Source organism: Pavona decussata, unplaced genomic scaffold (assembly GCF_977016875.1).
Source record: "Pavona decussata unplaced genomic scaffold, jaPavDecu1.1 SCAFFOLD_100, whole genome shotgun sequence".
NCBI lineage: Eukaryota > Metazoa > Cnidaria > Anthozoa > Scleractinia > Agariciidae > Pavona > Pavona decussata.
Window position 1 is genome coordinate 3,908,548 of NW_028145515.1, and position 22,521 is coordinate 3,931,068.

The window sequence follows — 22,521 nt, forward strand, 5'->3', positions numbered from 1 at the left end:
TGCTCTTCTTCGTATTAGTCGTGTTCTTTTCTTCTTAAAAGAAACTATTATCATTTGTTGCGAGCACTGCTATACCAGTGAATTTTCCAAAAGATAATAATTTAACGTTCTGGAAGTTTTAAGTAACTTGGCGCACAAAATATTCTGCTTCGAAAACAGGAAACCATGGAAGCCGTACTAAAGATCAACTGCATAATACATACATCTTTAATGTTAAAATAACCAATTATTTGCCTCGAATAACTCAAGGTTCCTCGTTTAGAACTTTTTTAGCAGCGATGAAACAATGACGTTTGTTTTTGTTTAATGTCCAACTTCGAATGTTCGAGCAGAAGTTGCTTCATTGGTGCCCAAACAACGTGTAGGTAATGACCATTTGCTATGTACATTTGAATGATTAATAGTTTTGTATTTAATCATTAGAATGACAGTTATTTGTATTTCTAGAGTAGCTGGCAGAAGTTGCAAGAAACAATTGTTGATAATAATTTTCTTTTCTAGAAGCATTATTTTTTTTTATTCAAATTCACGATTATTTACCCCTTATATAAAATGTAACACAATTTTATTAATATAAAATTTTTGCTTATAAAACAACACAGATATAAAAAAGTAACCTCCGACGAAAGTTTTTCCATCGGTTTAATATTCCGACAGTAAAGTTGTCGGTATAGAGTTTTAAGCTCACACGCGCATTGATGATGCGAGCTTTAGTAACGTACGTGTGCGAACCGACGCAAGCTCAAGTAAAACAGCGTACAAGCCAACTATAGAGGATTTCATGGCGCCCTCAAGAAGAGCGGCCCAACTGTAAAAAGAATAAAGCAATAAAACAATAAAATTTATATCCTAAAGGAAAATCAGTCTTTCATTCGCTAAATACTTCTCCAGTATGGCCGACGTAAACACACTTCACGCTGCTTAAATTAGAGCCCTGAAAGTAGAAACAAAAAACGCATTTCAAAGAAAACAGTCTGTAATAGTTTTATAGACCGAAATAATACTTTTCCGCTCCTCAAAGATAACCGTCAGGTTGTAAATTTCATTCAATTTAAGTTAAAGTGATTATATAGAGAAGAGGTCTTCTTTGTTTTGTAATGAAATCAATGTTCTCGCTACACCGTTTTTTTCTAAGTCCAATACTGCAGCATGTTGTGGTGAATGAAGTAAAGAAGGAAAGAAATCCCTCAACTTTCTTTAGTGCCTGAAATATTGGTTCGTGAATCTAGGGACGTTAAACTATTTTAGGAAGACTGAGTTCTCGTCGCGAAAATTGGTATGTGAGATCGAATTCGTCCCTTTCTTCTTCTCATTATCGTTAAAAACTATGGTATAACGCACATTTTGTTTCAATGTACTGAGAAATTCAAAAATAGAGGAGTCAAGGGTAGCCGATGAACTTGTTAAACATTTTTAGGATTTTAATTACCATTAACACAATTATTATGTTCTCGGAGAAAACAGCGAGCATTTTTGAACTTATATTAAACTAAGAATTCATTATGCTTATTATTTGAAATAACACGATTTTTGCACTTTTGAGCGTGTGGAAACGAAAAACACATTGGCGGTCCGACAAGACTGAAGTAGATACACATCATTGAAAACTCTGTAGAAATAATAGTACTGAAAAAAAAAAGAAGAGAATAACAAATAATTTCTTCTTTTTCTTCGTTGAGGTCTCTCCTTCATCTGAATCTTTTTTTTTTTTTTTCTTTGAAAAGGACTAGTTTGAGTACATTGTTTCCTAGCATTTTGTATGCGTTAATAAACATTGTTATTTTCTATTGTCAGAGTGTGATAGCAGTTTTGTAATGTTTACTGAAAGTTCCCAGAAGACTAAACAAACATGGCTTACAAGATTCCTTGCAAGGACAAACAAAGACTGTGGCAACTTTACAATGCTATGATTATAATAAACATGCTATCTTAAAATAGCCAATCATGTTATGGAATCAATCAATCCCCTTAATAAAAAGTCTTAAGTGCAAGATACGAGCGTCTCACCCGTTAGCTTTAACAGTTGCTGCGTTATCATCTACAAGGAGTCAAGTGAATTTGAGTGCTTTTGTTGGTTATTCAAAGGTAAGTGTCGAAAAAATTCAGCGCTACAGCAAACTGGCAAACATTTGTGTCCTTTCTCTTCACACTCTCTTCTCTGAACTCACTATGAGTATTTCAACGGCTACGGTGTCACATACTGAGATGGAACGAAATGCAAACTTAAATATAATCTTTCCGCTGAACTTGAAGTTTTTTTCTTAACAAGCGTACCGAGGTCGCTAATTTTAGCTGCTGGGCTCAAAACGAACATCAAACTAACCCTAAATAGAAATGTTTTTACCCATCGCCTCAAACATTTTAATTCAAAATATTAATTGAACACTTTAAATAGTCATGGCTTACAAAACCTGAAGTATGTCAGAAAATAACCAGGAGATTTTACGTCAAGGAATTCCTTCTTTTGAAATTCTGATCGAAAAAGTCCACTTTTACGTTAGAAAAGATATTGCAAGCATTGATCATCTCAAAAATAGAAATGGTTATTTAAAACAGCTTCATTTTATTTCATGAAGTTATTCTCAGTACTGTTATTAGCGTATCCATAATAACGCTTTCCATAAGTGCTCTGAAACCTTTGGTAACTTTTCGTATTTGGAGCAACTTCTTAATTTTTTGAGCAACTTCTGTTCATTGTGAACAACTTTAGCCAACTTTAGTGCCAATAATTGTTATTCTTGTAATTGTAAGTCTTGCGTTGGACGTTAACGACGGTTTTGGTTGTAAAATATCCCTAAACGTATCACACAAATCATCTTTGAAAGTCTTCCTTAGGAGTTCTGGGCTCGCATTTTACCTTGGGTGATGACGTCACATTATTTGAAAAGTTTTGAGTAATTAATTGAGTAACTATTTAAGACATTTTGAGTTACTCCTTGAGAAATTTTCGGCAATTCTTTGAGAAATTTGAGCGACTATTTAAGAACTTTTGGATAACTCCTTGAGAAATTTTGAGCAACTCTTTGAGAAATTTGAGCAACTATTTAAAAAAATTTGAGTAACTACTTGAGGAATTTTGAGCAACTCTGACAAATTTGAGCAACTATTTCGAGCAACTATTTGAGAAATTAAGGGCAAGTTGTTGACAGCCTTAGTTCTTTGTACTGTTCTATCTACAGGAGTGAAGCATGTCTCTGTTAATTGCTTTTGTTTTCATGGGCCTCATCTTCACCGGATGTGGCGGTGTGGAACAACCCTGTGGCAGTGCTTACTGGGAACAAGGTTAGGGATTTGCTTCTTTGCGCTGATCTTTTATCGTCATTATTATTATTATTATTATTATTATTATTATTATTATTATTATTATTATTATTATTATTATTATTAGCATCATCATCAGCAGCAGCAGTAGTAGTAGTAGTAGTAGTAGTAGTAGTAGTAGTAGTAGTAGTAGTAGTAGTAGTAGTAGTAGCAGTAGTTGTAGTAGTAGTAGTAGTAGTAGTAGTAGTAGTAGTAGTAGTAGTAGTAGTAGTAGTAGTAGTAGTAGTAGTAGTAGTAGTAGTAGTAGTAGTAGTAGTAGTAGTAGTAGTAGTAGTTACTGTAGTAGTTTGTCAATATTTGTAAACTCCTTTGCTGTAGAGTTCTGAAAGTGACGACTCTCGTTACTTTAGGGATTAAGTTGCTTTCAATCAACGTAAATCTAGGTCCCTAGAAAGTCAGCGCTCACTTTTTCATCAAGAAACTGCAAGCATATAAACAGGGAACGAAAAATATGAGCACTGGTCAAAGTAAGAAACAAGTTAAGACAGGTTAATCTGTTTGAAATTCATATGATTTGATAAAATGGCTTTTAATACGCACAGTACCATCTGTCGATAAGTCAGTTCACAGAGTCAGTTTTTGTCACGTTACACCCGGTTTTCATTCAGTACGAATATATGAATAAATGAATAAATGAACATTCACTGCTTTAAACTGTGTAACATGACTTTCGACACACACCTCACATGAAAAGAAAATCGATGTTGTTCCGAGCGGGAATCGAAGCCGGATGCTAGTCGGGCGTGGTGAAAACTAAGTACAATGTGACCACTCTGGGAACGTGGCCAATTTACGAAGTGAGTAGAATCATCCGTAGGTAGGTGTGTTTCATGGCTTTCAGTTCCAAATCTTCACTTTGACGGTTATATATTACAAAGTCACAAAATGATCAGCTCCCAGTCGGCTTGATAGCTCAGTCGACAGAGCCTGACTGCACCGGTAAAGTGTGAACCCTTTTTAATATAAGCCTGACTATTTTTAATTAGTTTTTTAATTACTTGAACTGATTATCATTTTTAATATTTATTTATGTATTGTAAATACATGTATTGTAAATATTGTTTTAATATTAATTTATGTTTTGTAAAACTGTCACTGAAAAACCCCTATGGGGAATGTCAATAAAGTATTGTATTGTATTTTAAAAGCTGCTGAAACTCCGTACATAACACCATTGACTCTTACTTACTTGTAGTCAATTACATTCAGCTGGAGCTTCGAGATATGATATATATTATCTTGGCGCTTTAAACTAATGCGTTGTTAGGTATAATATTTTTTCATTGTGACCTTTCATTTTGAACCTTGATGTTCCGTGTATTGTTTAAAGATAAGTGCTTAGCACCCCTTGTTGCTAAGAATTTACTCGTGAACTTTCCAGCTCGAGACGACATTCATTTGCCGGTGTTACTTTCTTGAGCTCAACAATGAAAATACTCGTCATGTGGTACTCGATGGCATGTCTCTGATTTTCCTTGCCACAAAAGATCGCGCAATCCCTGATTTGAACCAGACATCTTAAATGTTGAGTGGTTAATTCAGCTTTACGGAGCCAGTTAAATGGATAACCATCCATTAAAATAATTCCAGCGTTAAAAATCAATCAAGCGCTCTCAATTACCAGTTGAAGTAACGATGTTTTGTTGTTGTTCTTATTTTGTTCCGGTGCAGATTACGCCTTGCACTTCCCGAACAAAGGGACATCAGATTACACCACCGTTACTAAGGACGTACTCGACCTGACTGAGTTCACCTTATGTTTTTGGATGAAGACAACTGATCAAGACCCGGCAGCTCCGTTCAGTTACTGTACACAGACTGCAGGATGGGGAAATGAACTGCTGATTGAAGACGTTGGGTCATTAGATCTACTCATCAACAACAACAAAAAGTGGGCTAGCATAGTAAAATAATTATATAGACCCGAAATAGATTAAAGACGCTACACTAAAATTTATCAACAATCGAGGTATAACATAGCGACTTTTGATGTGACAACATATATATGAAGTGGTGATTTAGAATGTGTTTCAATGTGTATTTTACACAAGGCAGCTGTACAAACTAAAAAAGGCTCAGGATGAACACAGAATTTATAGGAACTAAACAAAGTGCAGGAACTGAAGTTACTTTTAGGAGATGCATAAATTAAAAGTCCTCTTCGTTAATTACGCAAAGTACATGGAGGAGATGGCTAAAATAACTACAGGCATTTCACAGGAACTACGTGTGATTTTTTTTCACAGTCGTTCATTTCTATTTTTGGTCAAGTTGCTTCCGGCACTGAGGTAGAGGCCTTACTTCCACTAGCTCTCCCTCGCACTCCCTCAGAAAAAAAACAATCCTGGGCTCGACAGGGAACTCATATGACCTAGTATCTATTGTATAGGAAGATCAACATGCGTGATTTCCTTTAGAAGTTTCTTAACTCATTTAAGGGTATTTTTTTTTTAGTTATCAGGCTTAATTTTTTTGCAAGATTAGTCTTTTTCCGTAAGAATTCACTGCTTTCTGGAACGCAAACTCGATCAATCTCAACTGAATTGTTTCCTCTGTGTTTGTTGGTGGTGGTTTGTGCAGTCTGTTTAGATTTACATCTAGCAGCCTTTTCTAAGCATTCAAAAAGAGGGGAGGTAAAAGAAAGTTAACACGGGTAGCTAATCCTTTCTTCCCTCTCTACAATCCGCACGGCCACAACAGCCTATCTATAAAGCCCTTTTCGAAGTATGATGTCATTATTAACAGTTGTGTGTACGTGTGGCGCACTAACGCTTAAAAATGATAGCAAGTCTAGTCCTTTTCTTTAATAATGAACGGAGAAAGGAAAGTTCCTTGGCTCGGATGCGTGACACTTGAAAATGTTTTCGGATTGGATTGATATAAAAATAATTATCAAAAAGTGTCAAAAATGGGTTGAAAGAAACACAGACGTTTCGGGTATATAACCCTTCGTCAGTGTGGAGAAAACCGGTTTTCTCCACACTGACGAAGGGTTATATACCCGAAACGTCTGTAATTCTTTCAAACCATTTTTGACACTTTTTGATTGTCCTTTTCTTTGTCCGACATTGCTTTCCCGAAGTTAATAATAATAATAATAATAATAATAATAATAATAATAATAATAATAATAATAATAATAATGATAATAATGATGATGATGATGATGATGATGATGATGATGATGATGATGATGATGATGATGATGATGATGATGATGATAATAATAATAATAATAATGGTTTATTAACAGATCCACTGGGTGGCTCTTCCCTGTTAACTAGGCCTTATCACGGTTTTTGACGCCATTTTGACGAGTAGACAAACAGGCTTGAAATAACAGTGTTTGTATGGAAATCAGATGTCAAATTTCTTTCATAAAACATCGCTTCTGAAAAATTCATGAATGGGAAACTTTTAGCACTAGGAAAAGGATTTTAGGGAAAAAATTGGAGGGATGTAGCTTTTCCAGAAAGCGTCCAGTCGTGTTTTGAACTTTCCATACATTTGTCTGTAAAGCGAGCCAGCCATGAACTGCTACTAAAAATAGTTCGCGGGAAAAAATACAGGGAAATGTATGGAAAGTTCAAAACACGACTGGACGCTTTCTGGCACAGCTACATCCCTCCAATTTTTTTTCTTACAAGCCTTTTCCTAATGTCAAAAGTTTCCAATTCATGAATTTTTCAGAGCCGATGTTTTATGAAAATTATTTGACATCGGATTTCCATACAAACACTGTTATTTCAAGCCTGTTTGCCTACTCGTCAAAATGGCGTCGAAAACCGTGATAAGGTCTATTACATTAAATACAATTACAAAATAAGTCAAATTAAGTTATTTACAAATTATACAGTAGAAACAGGATTAATGGAAACCAATTACAGTAAAACTCACTAATCGCTTTGTACTCTGTTTCCCCAAAAATTCTTTGAGAGTCTTAAAAAGGTTCTGTAGTCTTTACAGTTTATAATAGTTTCTGGTAGATTGTTAAATTAGTTGAAGTTAAGTTGATCTTTCAAGACTATTAATAGACGCTAAACTCAGTATCACTCCAGAAGAAGAGTATGGCATTCTTTTCTTGTTTGATAGGTCGAAAATTGTGAGCTCCTACAGGGTATATATTTTCATCAGCAAATAAGTGATTCTTGGATCATTTTCAAAACAGCGTGGAATTGCTTTTCTTCTCTTGAAAAAAATAGATGATTATTATTAAGAGAATTGGCTTCCCGAATAACAGGCCACTTGAGGGCTTCAGTCCCTCTCCGCCTTCCACCCTCGCTCCGTACAAAAAACTATTTCTGGAACGCGTATTGTTCTTGGACCAATCATACGCTAAATCAATATAAAAAACACAAACCGTAAAAAAGTATTACTGCTGAAACATGCCCCTTATTTTTTTGTATGTGCATGATCTTCTTTCCCAGCACTAAACATTCTTGAAGTAATTCTAGTTTCATGGTTTTTTAACTTGTATTATATAATACAATTATTTGCCGAAGTAAATCATTATCTTTTAATTAACACACCAATGTAACTATCTACTCGTTTTGTTCTGTTTGTTTGTTTGTTTTTCTTTTAACTGCGACAGGACAACAAGTGTGGCAGCAAATGATGGCCAGTGGCATCATGTGTGTTTTTCTTGGACAAACAGTGATGGGTCTTGGAAGGTATACAAAGATGGAGAGGAGAAAGATAGCGACAGAAACTTCCAAACGGGATACACCATCAAGGGGAACGGAATACTGATTGTTGGGCAAGAGCAGGATCGTCCTTCGGGCAGCAACTGTGGAGGCCATTTTGACAGTCGTCAGTCCTTCCAGGGTTTCATCACCAACCTCAATCTGTGGTCCTGCGTACTTCCAGCAGAAACGATCTCGGAAATGTATCAGACATGCAGACGTGGGGAAGGTGACGTGCTTAAGTGGTCCGACTTCAAACACAATATTCAAGGAGACGCGGAGGTCGTCGTCCCATCTCCCTGTGTTCCTTGAACGCAGTGAGCGATCTGTGACAAGCAAACTGCGTTCAAAGTTGATGGCCAGTACGGACTATGAATAAACGTAACATTACAAATAGTGGGTTAGATTAAGTGGGTACCTAAATGAAAAAGTTATGCTTAATGTAATCGTACCAAGAACGCAGGTGTAATGATTCAAATAAAAGTTAAAAGCATCGAGTGCGTCACGTTTCTTCAATAGGGAAATTTAGCAACCATGACGGCCACGGCAGCGAGAATGTCACTATTAAAATGAATTTGCGTTTTTTTGTTTTTCAAATGTCGTCAAAATTATTCCAACTTGCTTTAAATGTCAATTGTAGGTGAAATTTTCTGGAGATGAATTCCTTCAGACCGCACCCATTCATGCTCAATTCAAGATAAAAGATATGGGAATAATATTGCTCAAGCTTGAACAGCTTTCCTTTGGGTAGCAGTGTTGGACGACCCAGGCCACGAGAATTTTTTTCCGCTTAGACAAGGTGGGCGGGTGGGCGGGCGGGCGGGCGGGCCGATTCCTTCTCTGCTCCGCGGGCGTTTTGCGTTTTTCAGGCGAGCGGAGGCAAGCGCAAAAAAACGCCTGTTCTGCAGGCTAGCTAGCAGTCTTTGCTACGTTTGGCAACTGCCAAAGAAACTCTAGTAGCCTTTACTGTAAAAGACCTTTGCAACGTCACATTATAATTTGAGTGTCACGATGAGTTGAGCAATGGTGTACGGGATATTTGCCCACAAATATAATTTTTATGCCTTCTTTACTCATCTTAATTGATGATGTTTATTCCTCCTCTTTTGTAACGTTTGCGTGACAGCATCCGGGCTCTAATGTAGGGGTCATAGAAAATGCATTTTAGTCATGCCCCCTTTAGGGGTTGTATTGTGTGACTTCTAGGCGATTATCGATTGCTGGGCATTCGCTTCAGACTTTCATCGAGTGAAGTCGGTTTCCATTTAACTTGGGATGGGGCTGCAGTGTCATTGACATTCCATTGCATTTGGCGTTTTTGTGCCCTCACCTTTACTGGTTTGATATTGATAGTATAGATTACAGGCATCGAAGTCTTGATATTCAATTAAAGGCGGCTTTTGGCCTTTTGCCCTAGCCATTTTACTCCACACCATGTCTTTTCTCTTCAGGGATGAGCCCAGTAAACGAGCTCAGGCAATGCATCTGTTATTATAAATAAGTGGCATGTTGATGAGGGAAGAACGGCATAAAAAATTAAAAGGGTTTGTATGGGAATTTATGAACGTGTTTACCGGGGGAAAAAAACACGAATCGAACAATGCCTCTCTACTTCTCCAACTTTTCGATTACTGTTATTATTATTATTATTATTATTATTATTATTATTATTATTATTATTATTATTATTATTATTATTATTATTATTAAGAATTTGAGAATACAAGAATTTTATATTTGCTGAAAATGTACATAATTTTTAGGAGTGCATAGGGTTGTGTTCAGAGTTGGTGATTTTTAATGAAGTTTATAGATTATTATTAAAAAATTTATTATTATTATCATTATTTTTTATTAATTTTTATTGATTATTAAATATTCAAGAATACAATTTTAACAATTACAAAGGAAAAAAAAAGACGTAATACTAGTTACTAGTATCAAATCTGTCTCTTTTTAATAGTATATATGGTGAACCCTCAACTTTTGGTATTCATTGGGCCCATTATATTCCGTTTTACAGTGCGTTTCAACGGGATATAATTATCTTACCATCCAATCACCCTTTAAGAAAACATAATACAACACAATACTCGGACAAAGACAACACAATAGGACACAACACAAGCAAAAAAAAAAAAAGAAAGAAAACACACGTACTCAACACCACTCAACATAACAAGCCGAAACCAAACAAAGACAAGATGCCTGCTATACTGGCATTACGCGTGATGCTGGGGCTGATTCATTTATTCCAACTGTATGCTTCGCCGATTGATAAAACTATCCTTGCTAATGGAATACTTTGAGTCACGACGATCGCGTTACGTTGTTTTCCTTGTGTTACGCGACTCAGACTATCAACGGAAATTTGTGAAATTCCATTACGATAACGTAAGCTTCTCAATGACCTCTTTTCAGTCTCGCGTCGTGGTCTAAGACTGTCAAACAAAGCACGATTCCTTCGCCAGGAACTCACCAATTTCCACCGTTTTAAATGTCGGGTGCTTCTTAGAAGTTATTCTCTCGACTTACCGCTTCAAAATGGTGAAATTTCCGTATAAAAGCGGCACACTTGAGTCCACAACATGTTAACAATATGGCGCGAAAAATTTAATCCGTCTTTAATAAATATATCAAATGATGCGTTGACGTCACACAGGTAGGGGTGAGTGGGTCCCCTCCCTCACGATATAAGCGACAAGAATGGATTTTGATTGGCCTGCCTTTGTTAAAGACAATCAGAACAATACATCCCGAGTAGGAGATGGGAGAGTTTAATGAATAAATTAATGTACCGATTTGTGACTACGACGAAGAAAAAAAAAAACAAGATGCCTGCTGTACTGGCATTACGCAAGATGCTGGGGCTGATTCATTTATTCCAACTGTATGCTTCGCCGATTGATAAAACTATCCTTGCTAATGGAATAGTTTGGGTCACGACCATCGCGTTACGTTGTTTCCCTTGTGTTACGCGACTCATACTATCAGCGGAAATTTTTGAAATGCCATTGCGATAACGTAAGCTTCTCAATGACCTCTTTTCAGTCTCGCATCGTGGTCTAAGACTGTCAAACAAAGCACGATTCCTTCGCCAGGAACTCTCCAATTTCCACCGTTTTAGATGTCGAGTGCTTCTTAGAAGTTATTCTTCCGATTTACCGATTCAAAATGGTGAAATTTCCGTTTGAAAACGGCACACTTGAGTCCACAACATGTTAACAATGTGGCGACAAGAATGGATTTTGATTGGCCTGCTGTTGTTGAAGACAATCAGAACAATACATCCCGAGTAGGAGAGGGGAGAATTTAATGAATAAACAAGATGCCTATACTGGCATATACGCGAGATGCCGAGGCTGATTCATTTATTCCAACTGTATGCCTCGCCGATTGATAAAATTATCATTGCTAATGGAATATTTTGAGTCACGAAGATTGCGTTATGCTGTTTCCCTTGTGTTACGCTACTGAGGATCTCACCGGAACTTTTTGAAATTCCATTACGATAATGTAAGCTTCTCAATGACATCTTTTCTGTCTCCATTCGTGGTTCGGGACTGTCAAACAAAGCACGATTCCTTCGCCAGGAACTCTCCAATTTCCACCGTTTTAGATGTCGAGTGCTTCTTAGAAGTTATTCTTTCGATTTACCACTTCAAAATGGTGAAATTTCCCGTTTGAAAACGGCACACTTGAGTCCACAACATGTTAACAATACGGCGACACAAATTTAATCCGTTTTTAATAAATAGATCAAATGATGCGTTGACGTCACACAGGTAGGGGTGAGTGGGTCCCCTCCCTCGCGATATAAGCGACAAGAATGGATTTTGATTGGCCTGCTGCTGTTGAAGACAATCAGAACAATACATCCCGAGTAGGAGAGGGGAGAGTTTAATGAATAAATTAATGTACAGATTTGTGGCTACGAGGAAAAAGAAATCGTCCCGTTTTTAGACACGGTATGCCCCCTCAGGGCATCCCGCGTAAGAAAAAAAGAAATCGTCCCGTTTTTAGACACGGTATGCCCCCTCAGGGCATCCCGCGTGAAAAAGAAATCGACCCAATTTTAGACACGGTATGCCCCCTCAGGGCATCCCGCGTAAAAAGAAATCGACCCGTTTTTAGACACGGCATGCACCCTCAGGGCATCCCGCGTAAAAACAAGATGCCTGCTATACTGGCATTACGCGAGATGCCGTGGCTGATTCATTTATTCCAACTGTGTGCCTCGCAGATTTATAAAACCATCCTTGCTAATGGAATAGTTTGAGTCACGAAGATCGCGTTACGTTGTTTCCCTTGTGTTATGCTACTCAGGGTTTCAAGGGAAATTGCGGGAATTCCATTGCGATAACGTAAGCTTCTCAATGACCTCTTTTCTGTCTGCAATTGTGGTCTAAGACTGTCAAAGAAAGCACGATTCCTTTGCCAGGCACTTTCCAATTTCCACCGTTTTAGATGTCGAGTGCTTCTTAGAAGTTATTCTTTCGATTTACCGCTTCAAAATGGTGAAATTTCCGTTTGAAAACGGCACACTTGAGTCCAAAACATGTTAACAATATGGCGCCACAATTTAATCCAGCTTTAATGGATAAATCAAATGATGCGTTGACGTCACACAAGTAGGGGTGAGTGGGTCACCTCCCTCGCGATAGAAGAGACAAGAATAGATTTTGATTGGCCTGTTGTCGTTGAAGACAATCAGAACAATACATCCCGAGTAGGAGAGGGGGGAGTTTAATGAATAAATTAATGTACAGATTTGTAGCTACGAGGAAGAAAAAAAAAAAAAAGAAAGAAATCGACCCGTTTTTAGACACGGTATGCCCCTTCAGGGCATCCCGCGTAACAAGATGCCTGCTATACTGGCATTACGCGTGATGCTGGGGCTGATTCATTTATTCCAACTGTATGCTTCGCCGATTGATAAATCTATCCTTGCTAATGGAATAGTTTGAGTCACGACGATCGCGTTACGTTGTTTCCCTTGTGTTACGCGACTTAGACTTTCACCGGAAATTTGTGAAGTTCTATTACGATAACGTAAGCTTCTCAATGACCTTTTTTCAGTCTCGCGTCGTGGTATAAGACTGTCAAACAAAGCACGATTCCTTCGCCAGGAACTCACCAATTTCCACCGTTTTACGTGTCGGGTGCTTCTTAGAAGTTATTCTTTCGATTTACCGCTTCAAAATGGTGAAATTTCCGTTTGAAAACGGCACACTTGAGTCCACAACATGTTAAAACACTATGGCGCGACAATTTAATCCGTCTTTAATAAATATATCAAATGATGCATTGACGTCAGACAGGTAGGGGTGAGTGGGTCCCCTCCCTCGCGATATAAGCGACAAGAATGGATTTTGATTGGCTTGCCTTTGTTGAAGACAATCAGAACAATACATCCCGAGTAGGAGAGGGGAGAGTTTAATGAATAAATTAATGTACCGATTTGTAGCTACTACGAAGAAAAAAAAAAAAGAAATCGACCCGTTTTAAGACACGGTATGCCCCCTCAGGGCATCCCGCGTAATAAATTAATGTACCGATTTGTAGCTACGACGAAGAAAAAGAAATCGTCCCGTTTTTAGACACGGTATGCCCCCTTAGGGCATCCCGCGTAAAAAAAAGAAAAAGAAATCGACCCGTTTTTAGATACGGTATGCCCCCTCAGGGCATCCCGCGTAAAAAGAATTCGACCCGTTTTTAGACAAGGTATGCCACCTCAGGGCATCCCACGTAAAAACAGATCTATTTAACACAACAAAACACAACATGTACGGCCAACAAAGAAAACAGACCTACTCAACACAACACAACAAACACAAAACAAAGAAAACAGACCAACTTAACTCAACAAAACAAAGCACAAGTAATAAACAGAGAAAAGAGACCTACTCTACACAACAAAACAAAACACAACACCAGAAAAATGCAATACAATTCAATTCACAGCACGTTTGTTTCCTCGCCAGAAAATTGTTTATTGTTCGATTTTCAGGGGTCATTTTCACAATGTTGATACCAGGAAAAAGTGAACTTATTTCTCGATTTTTGGACATCTTTGAACGTACTGTCTAGACATAGGGTCCCAGACATACGGTTGTCGCTAGGTCCGAACGGTGTGGTAGTTAGAGTTCCGGAAATGATGATCGGAGAGAAAATTGCTTTTTCCAAAAACGTTCTGCAACTTAAATTTCCGGTTACAGCATCCAGACGAGATCAATCTGTATTATATTAGCTTACACAAACACGATGATGTCTTTAAAAGCACAGGAAACGATCCGGGAACACACAAGACAACATTTTGAGTATTTTGGGTTCCCCCTGTCTTACTTCAAAGGACGAACTGTCACTAACGGTCTCCTCCCTACGAGGTAAATTTTTCTCCATATTTTTTCGCACCCACTCCTTTGCGTCTCCCGCAGTACACCGACAGACTGGAATCACCCCCACACTCAGGGTCTACTCCCCTATATAAGGTGTATAAGTATGTGCCGCCCCAAAGATAATGATTTTTGAGCCGTTTTGGTCTTAAAACGAGTATAGATTTGGACTATGGTCTTAAATCGGGCAAAGATTTCAAGGAAACCACGCGAGCGTATTGTCTTTTCATCTCTAAATAAATAGTAGAGAAAGAGAAGTCTCCAAAGTATATCAGTCGAGCTGAATTTTCGGGTGAATTTTACAAATTCTTGACTTCGGCACTGATACGAAGCTTAATTACCCTACAAGCCAGTCTGAAAACGGGTATACGGATTTTAGAGGGCAGGGGCCCGTTTCTTGAAAGTCCCGGTAACTTACCGGGCCCGTTAAGTATATTTTTAAATGTTTTTTTGCCGATTACACACGGATTACAGACATGGTACTTCGCCAATGTTTTCATAGAATAATAAGATTTTAAAATTTAGTATGTATTCAAAGCTAACAAAAATTGACTTCTGTTATGTCCCCAGAGTACCCTTGTCATACTTTACAAGTCATTGATTCTTCCGCATCTCGATTATTGCAGCGCTGTCTGGGGCTGTATCGGTAATGGCCGCAGCCAAAAACTAGAGAAATTACTAAACAGGGCTGCACGCATAATAACAGGGTCTAGTTGGGACGCCAGATCGGCCCCGATTCTCAATGCTCTTAAATGGAATAGCCTCGCTGACAGACGTGCAAAACAATTGAAATCTTTAATGTTTAAAACTGTAAATAACCTCGTACCCGAATACCTGTCTGATAAATTCGCTAGCGTTTATACCATTTATAGACATAATCTGCGAGGTGCACAACATAACTTGTTTATTCCGCGACCGAACACTGAGGCCCTCAAGAAAATTTTTCGTTATAGGGGCGCAGTAACGTGGAACAGTCTGTCAGCGGAGGCTAAGCAGGCCACTACTTTAAATAGTTTCTATTCCGCTATTGTATTTTAGAATTTTTCTAACTTAGTTTTAGCACCTATTATAGGATTTTTCAATTGTGTTTATTAATTTTAATGCCTTAGCTTTTTAGTACTTGGTTTAATGCGCACGGCTCTTTAGAAGACCACTTTTTAGTGATAAGGATTCCGTGGATAAATAAAGTTGTTATTATAAACATTAAATTTTGTCACCAAAATTACTTATCGGGCCTGGTAAGTTACCGGGTCTTTCGAGAAACGGGCCCCCCAGGTCTGAAAACAGGTGTGGAAAATAGCATATTTTGGTCTGAAATAGGGTCAGATTTGGAGAACCGGGCAGCACACCCCTACCCAGAATTCCAAGAAGTAGGCCCCCCTCCCCCCTCCCCCGGCCTTTCCGGGCCTGGAACAAGCTACAACGGTACACTGTGAGATTCGGTAATGAGGCGCGAAGGGACGAGAAGAGGAAGAGACCCGGGGAGAGCTTGAATTGGGTCCCCCTGGTATGATCCCCCTGGTCTTGGCAAAATTTAGGACAATATGACAGAAGATTGACAATTTTTGTAGTCGTTTTACTTCAACATTTAGGAATTGTACTTATTTTCCCGGCATTCAATGAACATTCCCGTTCCGTTAGTAAAAAAAGTCCAGTCCATTTGTCCAAAAATTTCTCCGTCACAAACTACGTCACACTTGGCGGACTTTCCTTGAGTCGAACTGGGGCGAGTTTTATACCGGAAGCAGTTTTTTCTGTTCGCGCCAACTCATCAGTAGCCTCCCACGCAGTCGTTTTTAGGGGACTCGAATTACCTCCTCCCCTAAAAACGACTGCGTGGGAGGCTAACTCATCAGTGAAAAGGAAAGAATGGATTTCGACGGAGTGTTGAAACAGGTTGGAGAATTCGGCCGGTACCAGAGAAAACTGTTCATCTTAATCTCACTGGCAGCACTACCATGTTACTACCAAATGCTTGTACTCGTGTTTACGGCAGCGACGCCAAAATGGAGATGCCCAGAAGAAAACAAAGTGGGCTTGAAGCATTGCAAGTCGCTGGAAAACTGTTGTTCTTTGGAAGGTTCAATATGCGATGGGGCTTCTTTCACGACGAACTTCACTTCGATCGCCACGGAATGGAATCTTCTTTGTGGGCAAACGTACAAGAATGAACTAACGCAGTCAATATTTATGGCGGGCACATTGATTGGAGCCCCTTTCATCGGAGGATTGGCCGATAAACATGGTCGCAGAAAGTTGTGGCTGTTCAGCTATTTTCTCTCCGGCGGCCTCGCATTTCTGTCTGCCTTTTCGCCGTCGTATAATGTGTTCCTAGCCCTGCGATTCTTCGTTGGAATGTTTGCTGGGGGAGCGGGATTGATTGTTTTTGTGCTGTCTACTGAATCGATTGGTCCTTCTTACAGAGGTAAAATTCTAAATCACTAAAATAGTACCGGCGCCATTTTTAGTTTTCAGTGTCTGGCGCGGTTGCTAAGACAACTGTATTTAAATCGCGACAGAAACCAAACATACATTCGATGAATATTCCTTACATCAGAAAGCTGAAAGCCACACATTTCTTTTTAAAGTTAGTTCACAGAATTTGGTGATACACCAAACAATGCCATCTAGTTGATGAATTTCTTTATTCTCATCAGCTGTCTGGTTGACAATGTATTGATGATTCAAGGAGAAATTACATATTGATCACCCATGGGAATGAAAGGATTAAAGAAAACACATAACAAAACAATATATGAAAGGTTCATTGTTGATAGATCCAGAAGTGCCTGTTTGATCAATTTTCAATGCAGTCAATCAAAACCAATCTAATGAATGAATGGGGCTGGGTTTGGTAATCAAATGCAATCAGACACTCACAGGAGTTACAATCATTCTGGGTTCCAAAGGGGTTAGGGCTTTGAAAACTGCAAAACTCCAGGGTTCGGTAGCATAAAGCATCTAAAGATAAGTGGATGTTTTCTGCAACCATCCTCTGCATTCCAAAGGATCTTCTAGAATGCTATACTGGATCACTCGGCTAAAGGCAGTTTACTGTGGACAAGAAGCACAAAGAGGGAAGGACACAAATCTTCAGAAAGCAGGGAAAAACTGCAGAAACTTGCTCCTGGCTCCACAGCAAAGATTTCTGGGCTCGTACCCCCTTTCCCTCACCCCCCCCTCCCCCAAACCCCTATTCGGGCTTGAAAATTTGAGTCTAGGTACATTTGCACATGATTGGTTACAACAAAAAGTCAGGTTCAATTGAATTTTATTGAAAATCAATTCAGAATGGAAACAGGAATGTAACAGGTAGAAAATTTGCTTTCATGTGCATTTTAAACATAACTCAACTTGTTTAACCATGCATGGACAGTTTGTGTTAAATTATCAAGTATATTTTGATGAGTTCAGTAATTGAATGCAATCAAATACAACTTGTTTGGTTCATAATTTGCATTTTGTATACAGAAACTAATCATTTGATAATGTTCATTATTACACCTATTTTCAAATCACTGGTGATCCTTGCAATCTGATTGGCTCTCAACAGTGCGATTTATTCCTGAATTGCACTATTTTTTGCCCTAAATCACATCCATTTTTAGCCCTTCAAAATGAATATGAAATAATAATAACCAATCAATTCCATGGCTTGCCTGCCCTAGCCAATCAGATTGCAGAAAAATATAGGGCCAAAAAAATCATTTTGAGGGGAAAATTTTGCAATTTCCGTTCCCCAAATTCCACCTTCTCCAAAAAAGCCGGGCTTGCTGAAGTGGATAAGTAAAGATTAATTTTCACAAAAAACTGTGTGATTTCAAAATGGGTGTAATAAAGTGGTAATTGAAGTTTGTGTAGTGGAATTCTGGTCTGAAATCATACGTCTAGTGATTTCAAATTGAAGTTCCACTGCACACTTATTCGATTTTGAAATTCACATGGGATATCAGACCAAATTGCACTCGACTGAGTTCAATCAATCAATCATTGATTGACTCAGATTACTGAATAGGTTGATTATTAACACTGAGGTGAATGGAATGCATAAGCTGATTTTCTCTATTTTTCATCCCTGCAGGTTTTGCTGGAACGATGGTGCAGATATTTTTTGCACTTGCAGTGGCATCCCTTGGTGTCTTGGCTTACCTTATTCCAAGCTGGCAACACCTGACTATTGCCACATCTCTTCCTACTGTTTTTGGTCTTTTAATAATGAACCAGATTCCAGAATCTCCCAGATGGCTAGCCTCCCAAGGGAGATATGATGAAGCAGAGGCCATCTTGCAGAAGATGGCTTCTGAAAATGGTTTTGGAAACAAACATGTGACATTGCAACGATCAAAACTGACATCAAAAGCTGGCTCTTCTGTAAGGAGCTACGGAATCCTTGACTTGTTTACAAACAGAAGTACCTGTGTGTTAACACTGATTATGATTGTTAGTTGGTTTGTAAACAGTCACGTGTATTATGGCTTGTCACTGAATGTAAAAAACCTTGGAGGCAACATGTACGTCAATTTTATTTTGGCTGGTTTAGTAGAGATCCCTTCATATGTCTTAACAGTCTTTCTCCTAAACTGGTCAGGCCGTCGCAAGTCATTGTTTTACTTCATGATGGGTGCCGCGGGATCCTGTTACGCCTGCATGAAACTACAGCGACAGGAAAGAACCAATCCTGCCTGGCTTTCAACCTCTGCCATGTTCGGGAAATTCTGTATCTCTGGATCATTTGCAGTAGTGTATGTTTATGCAGCTGAACTCTTCCCAACTGTCATCCGTAATGTCGGAATGGGTGTAGCAACTGTGGCATCACGTATTGGTGGAATTTTATGCCCATTTGTTGTGTTAATGGGAGAGCAGAACAGATCATTGCCAATGTTTATATTTGCTTGTATGTCATTAATAGCAGGATTGGTGGGTCTAAAGTTGCCTGAAACAAAAGGCTGCCCAATGCCTGAGACACTGGAGGATTTGGAGCGGACACGGCAAGACGAGGCTAAGAATGTTACTATTTAATACAATTTAGAAGCTCCAAACAGGCCTTACTCGCAAATGGCCATGAACCATGATAGCTTAAATTGTCTGACTCATTTGCCACAAGATTATAAGCTATTGTGAAAAGTTTGGGTCTCTTGGATTTGAAAGATAATTTTGTTTTAGAAAAGTGATTCCAGCCCCACCCAACCACCATCCTACCTATTTTTACCTCAAAATTAATTTCTTGGGTCAATAGATGATTAAATTGGCAATAGTACTATTATGACCACACAACTCCCTGAAAAAACTCCCCATTTAACTCACTGTGTTTGTAATGAAGATCACAAGCATATTGTCGACTTAATGTGACGTTTAAATATTCTCAAATTTAGCTTACAAAATGCTAAAAAATTAATTTCCATTAATCAAGGAATGTAGTAAATTTGGCAGGAAAACTTATCGAGACATAGAGCTATACTACTTCTTTTGCCTTGGTCTATCATACATGTACAAACAATCATTGCTATCGGTCTTCCAATGATTAATGTCTAGGGCAAGTGTGGAAATGGAAACATTGCTTGTGAGAATCCATGCTTTTTGGTGCTCCGTAGTGTGGGGTGCAGGCCCATGCTGGCTTTCTGTTATTGCATCTCCCTCATGAATTTTAAAGAGACAAAATGACTGTTTTGCAGTCTAAACGAGGCTTTAGGGTGTCAATTTACACTCCAGAGCCTGATTGCTCGAAAGCCAATAGCCTGTTAGATGTTCTGCAGGAGATGCGAAGGAGCGGGCGAGAGGAACGAAAACAAGAGGGAAACAGTCCCAGTCCCAGTTCCCCCTTGTTTTTAATCCTGTCGCTCGTTCCTTTGCATCTCATACGGAGCCTGAAACAGGCTAGAAAGCTGGTTAATGCTAATCCACAATTAAAAGTTAACCAAGGTTTTCATCCCATTTGTAAAAAAAATGTTTCGAAAAGTTAACTTTTAAGCAAGAGTTAAAGAAAGTCAAAACTAAAGGACAAAAATATTTTGAAAAATCTTTATTTATTAGTAAATAAACTAAAGTCAAAGCTAACAATAACCCCAGGTTACTTTAATTGTGCTTCGAACAACTTGGCCCAGGGGTATAGTGACATGGTCTTAGTTCCGCCTGTATTCTAAGAATATGGAGCTAAGTACTTCCTGAGTAGTTTGTTACATTGATCAGATGTGAGTAGAGATGTGTTCAAGGGTTTCGATAACTTAAAGTTGTTGTCAGAGCTAGTCTGAGATGATAAATAAATATTCTTGTAAGGGAAAGGCAAGCCAAAGTACGTAGCCATTTGTACCTTGTTGGTTGAAATACTGGTAAATGCCCAAAACAATGTTGATAGCCATTTATCAAGAGAACCACTGGGTTTAACACAACATGCCGGTATTTATGATGCTGCCAGTCAAATCCTGTTTTTGCTAAAATACGTTGGCCATGGCAATTAATTAAGTATTTATTAATTTAATGTACATGTAAATACAAGACTCTATTTAAACCAATTTTGCTGAAAACACAATAAATAGAATAGTCATTGGACGCTGGCTTAATCCGCGTGCGAATATAGAGTTTTGGCTCGTTTGCCCAACGTTTAGACGACGAGCTCGAGCGGTCCCTTTATTTCCTCACTGACAGTATTCCAAGCGAAACGCGCGAGCGCGCGCGAAAATTGCCTTCCACGAGGAGACGCGACGTGCAAGGCAATTTTCGCGCGCGCTTGTGTGGTTCGCTGGCTTTACTATCCCGCTAAGAAAAGTAAGAGACTGCTCGTAGTCTACCCAACGTTCTCCTTCGCCCAACATCCCGCCAGCTACAAACTTAGACAGATCAAATGAAAACTTAAGACCCCCCCCCCCCCCCTCCATTTCAATGATGAAAAAATGGCGCGTTTTGCTTTGCGCGCGAATTCATCATTGATTTTGGGGGGAAGGGGGGTTTAATTTCTCATTTTAATTTGTCCAAGATTGTAGCTACGCAGCCCAAAGTATATGAAGCTTGAACAAGAAAGAAAGAAAGGATGCATACCTGACAATGATGTTCACTGATGGTGTTAACAGTCACCAAGAGAGCTTGCAGTCACACAGCCACTGCAGAAGTTTTGCTCTACGCTCCACGTAGCAAAGATCACAGTGGCGGACCTAGGGGACTGTCCCCACCCTCCCCCTTTTATTTTTAGACCGAAAACGAACAAAATCGAGAACATTTCGTTTTACAAAGAGAAGCAAGTCGAGCGCTGGCGCTGTTCGAGAGCTGCCCCCGTGTCAGCCCATGAATCAGCTAACAAAGGAGTTCAATCCTAAGAAGTTTATTGGCGGAAGTACTGAATCAGCAAGTACACTGTTGTTTTCTGACTAGAATAACATCGAACTGTAACTTTTTTAAAGCCAAAATTATCTTCCATACAATTGAAGTTAGCCACATTAAACTAAGGCCTTCATTTTTAACTGGCAAAAGGCGCCAGAGGTTATTTTCTTTTTTTTTTTTTTTTTTTGCCGACCTGTTATTTGTTCAGATTATTTTTTGGACAGCGCGCCTCTGGAGCCAGGGTAGGTTCGAATCTGTTGCCACTCACCATTAAACTGGAAAGAGAGGTTCTTGAGAGGTGGTGGCTATGAGTTATGGGTTTATGTTTGTTCACAGTGACTTCATAGTTAGGGACTCTTCTTTTCCGTCACGATTCACTCTAGCCTGCGAGCAAGCTCTCGGGGGAGAGGGGGGACGTTGGGGGGGGGGGGGGGAGGGGGGAGACTGGTAGTACTGGGTGGCTCGAATTGGAAAGTGAGCGAGTCCTGCGATCGCGCTATGGCTGGATTTACCAGAATTCTTTTCGGGGGTGAAAAAGGCAACTTGAAATACGCAAGACTGGGTCTGATAAAATGGCTGATGTATAGCCCGCAGAAGACGTTGATAGAAAAACTGCAAGTCAGATACCAAGGTCTGACCTTGAGGTTTGATGTAAACGTAGACTTTTTATTTTTGAACAAATATTTGGGTTAAAAATTGACGATAGATATGGGTAATTTTTGGCGTTGTTCTTTAGCCGAAAAATTGGCATTTTGAGCTTGTTGCCAAAACGAACCGTGATATGCAGTGAAAATCTGGAGGTTGATTTGGTT

At 39.0% G+C, this 22,521-nt stretch overlaps 2 protein-coding genes across 2 annotated transcripts; both read left to right on the forward strand.

Moving 5' to 3' along the window:
• Positions 1-3,124: 3,124 nt before the first annotated feature.
• LOC146472420 (neuronal pentraxin-2-like) lies at positions 3,125-8,498 on the forward strand. The gene is made up of 3 exons (XM_085119771.1): positions 3,125-3,282; positions 4,993-5,212; positions 7,913-8,498. Exons 1-3 carry the CDS (start codon positions 3,189-3,191, stop codon positions 8,313-8,315), a joined length of 717 nt encoding a protein of 238 aa, XP_084975897.1. The 5' UTR covers positions 3,125-3,188; the 3' UTR covers positions 8,316-8,498.
• A 7,599-nt stretch (positions 8,499-16,097) lies between these two features.
• On the forward strand, positions 16,098-20,955 carry LOC146472421 (solute carrier family 22 member 15-like). Its single transcript, XM_085119851.1, has 3 exons — positions 16,098-16,172; positions 16,255-16,823; positions 18,480-20,955. The coding sequence occupies exons 2-3, from the start codon at positions 16,268-16,270 to the stop codon at positions 19,415-19,417; spliced, it is 1,494 nt and encodes a 497-aa protein (XP_084975977.1). The 5' UTR covers positions 16,098-16,172; positions 16,255-16,267; the 3' UTR covers positions 19,418-20,955.
• Positions 20,956-22,521: the final 1,566 nt, after the last annotated feature.

What these genes read in the sequence shown, in the direction of transcription:
- LOC146472420 (XM_085119771.1), top strand. Translation starts at nt 3,189, where the DNA reads ATGTCTCTGTTAATTGCTTTTGTTTTCATGGGCCTCATCTTCACCGGA. An exon ending in CAGTGCTTACTGGGAACAAG is followed by an intron (nt 3,283 to 4,992) that starts GTTAGGGATTTG and finishes GTTCCGGTGCAG; the next exon opens with ATTACGCCTTGCACTTCCCG. An exon ending in CTCATCAACAACAACAAAAA is followed by an intron (nt 5,213 to 7,912) that starts GTGGGCTAGCAT and finishes TAACTGCGACAG; the next exon opens with GACAACAAGTGTGGCAGCAA.
- LOC146472421 (XM_085119851.1), top strand. Translation starts at nt 16,268, where the DNA reads ATGGATTTCGACGGAGTGTTGAAACAGGTTGGAGAATTCGGCCGGTAC. An exon ending in GATTGGTCCTTCTTACAGAG is followed by an intron (nt 16,824 to 18,479) that starts GTAAAATTCTAA and finishes TCATCCCTGCAG; the next exon opens with GTTTTGCTGGAACGATGGTG.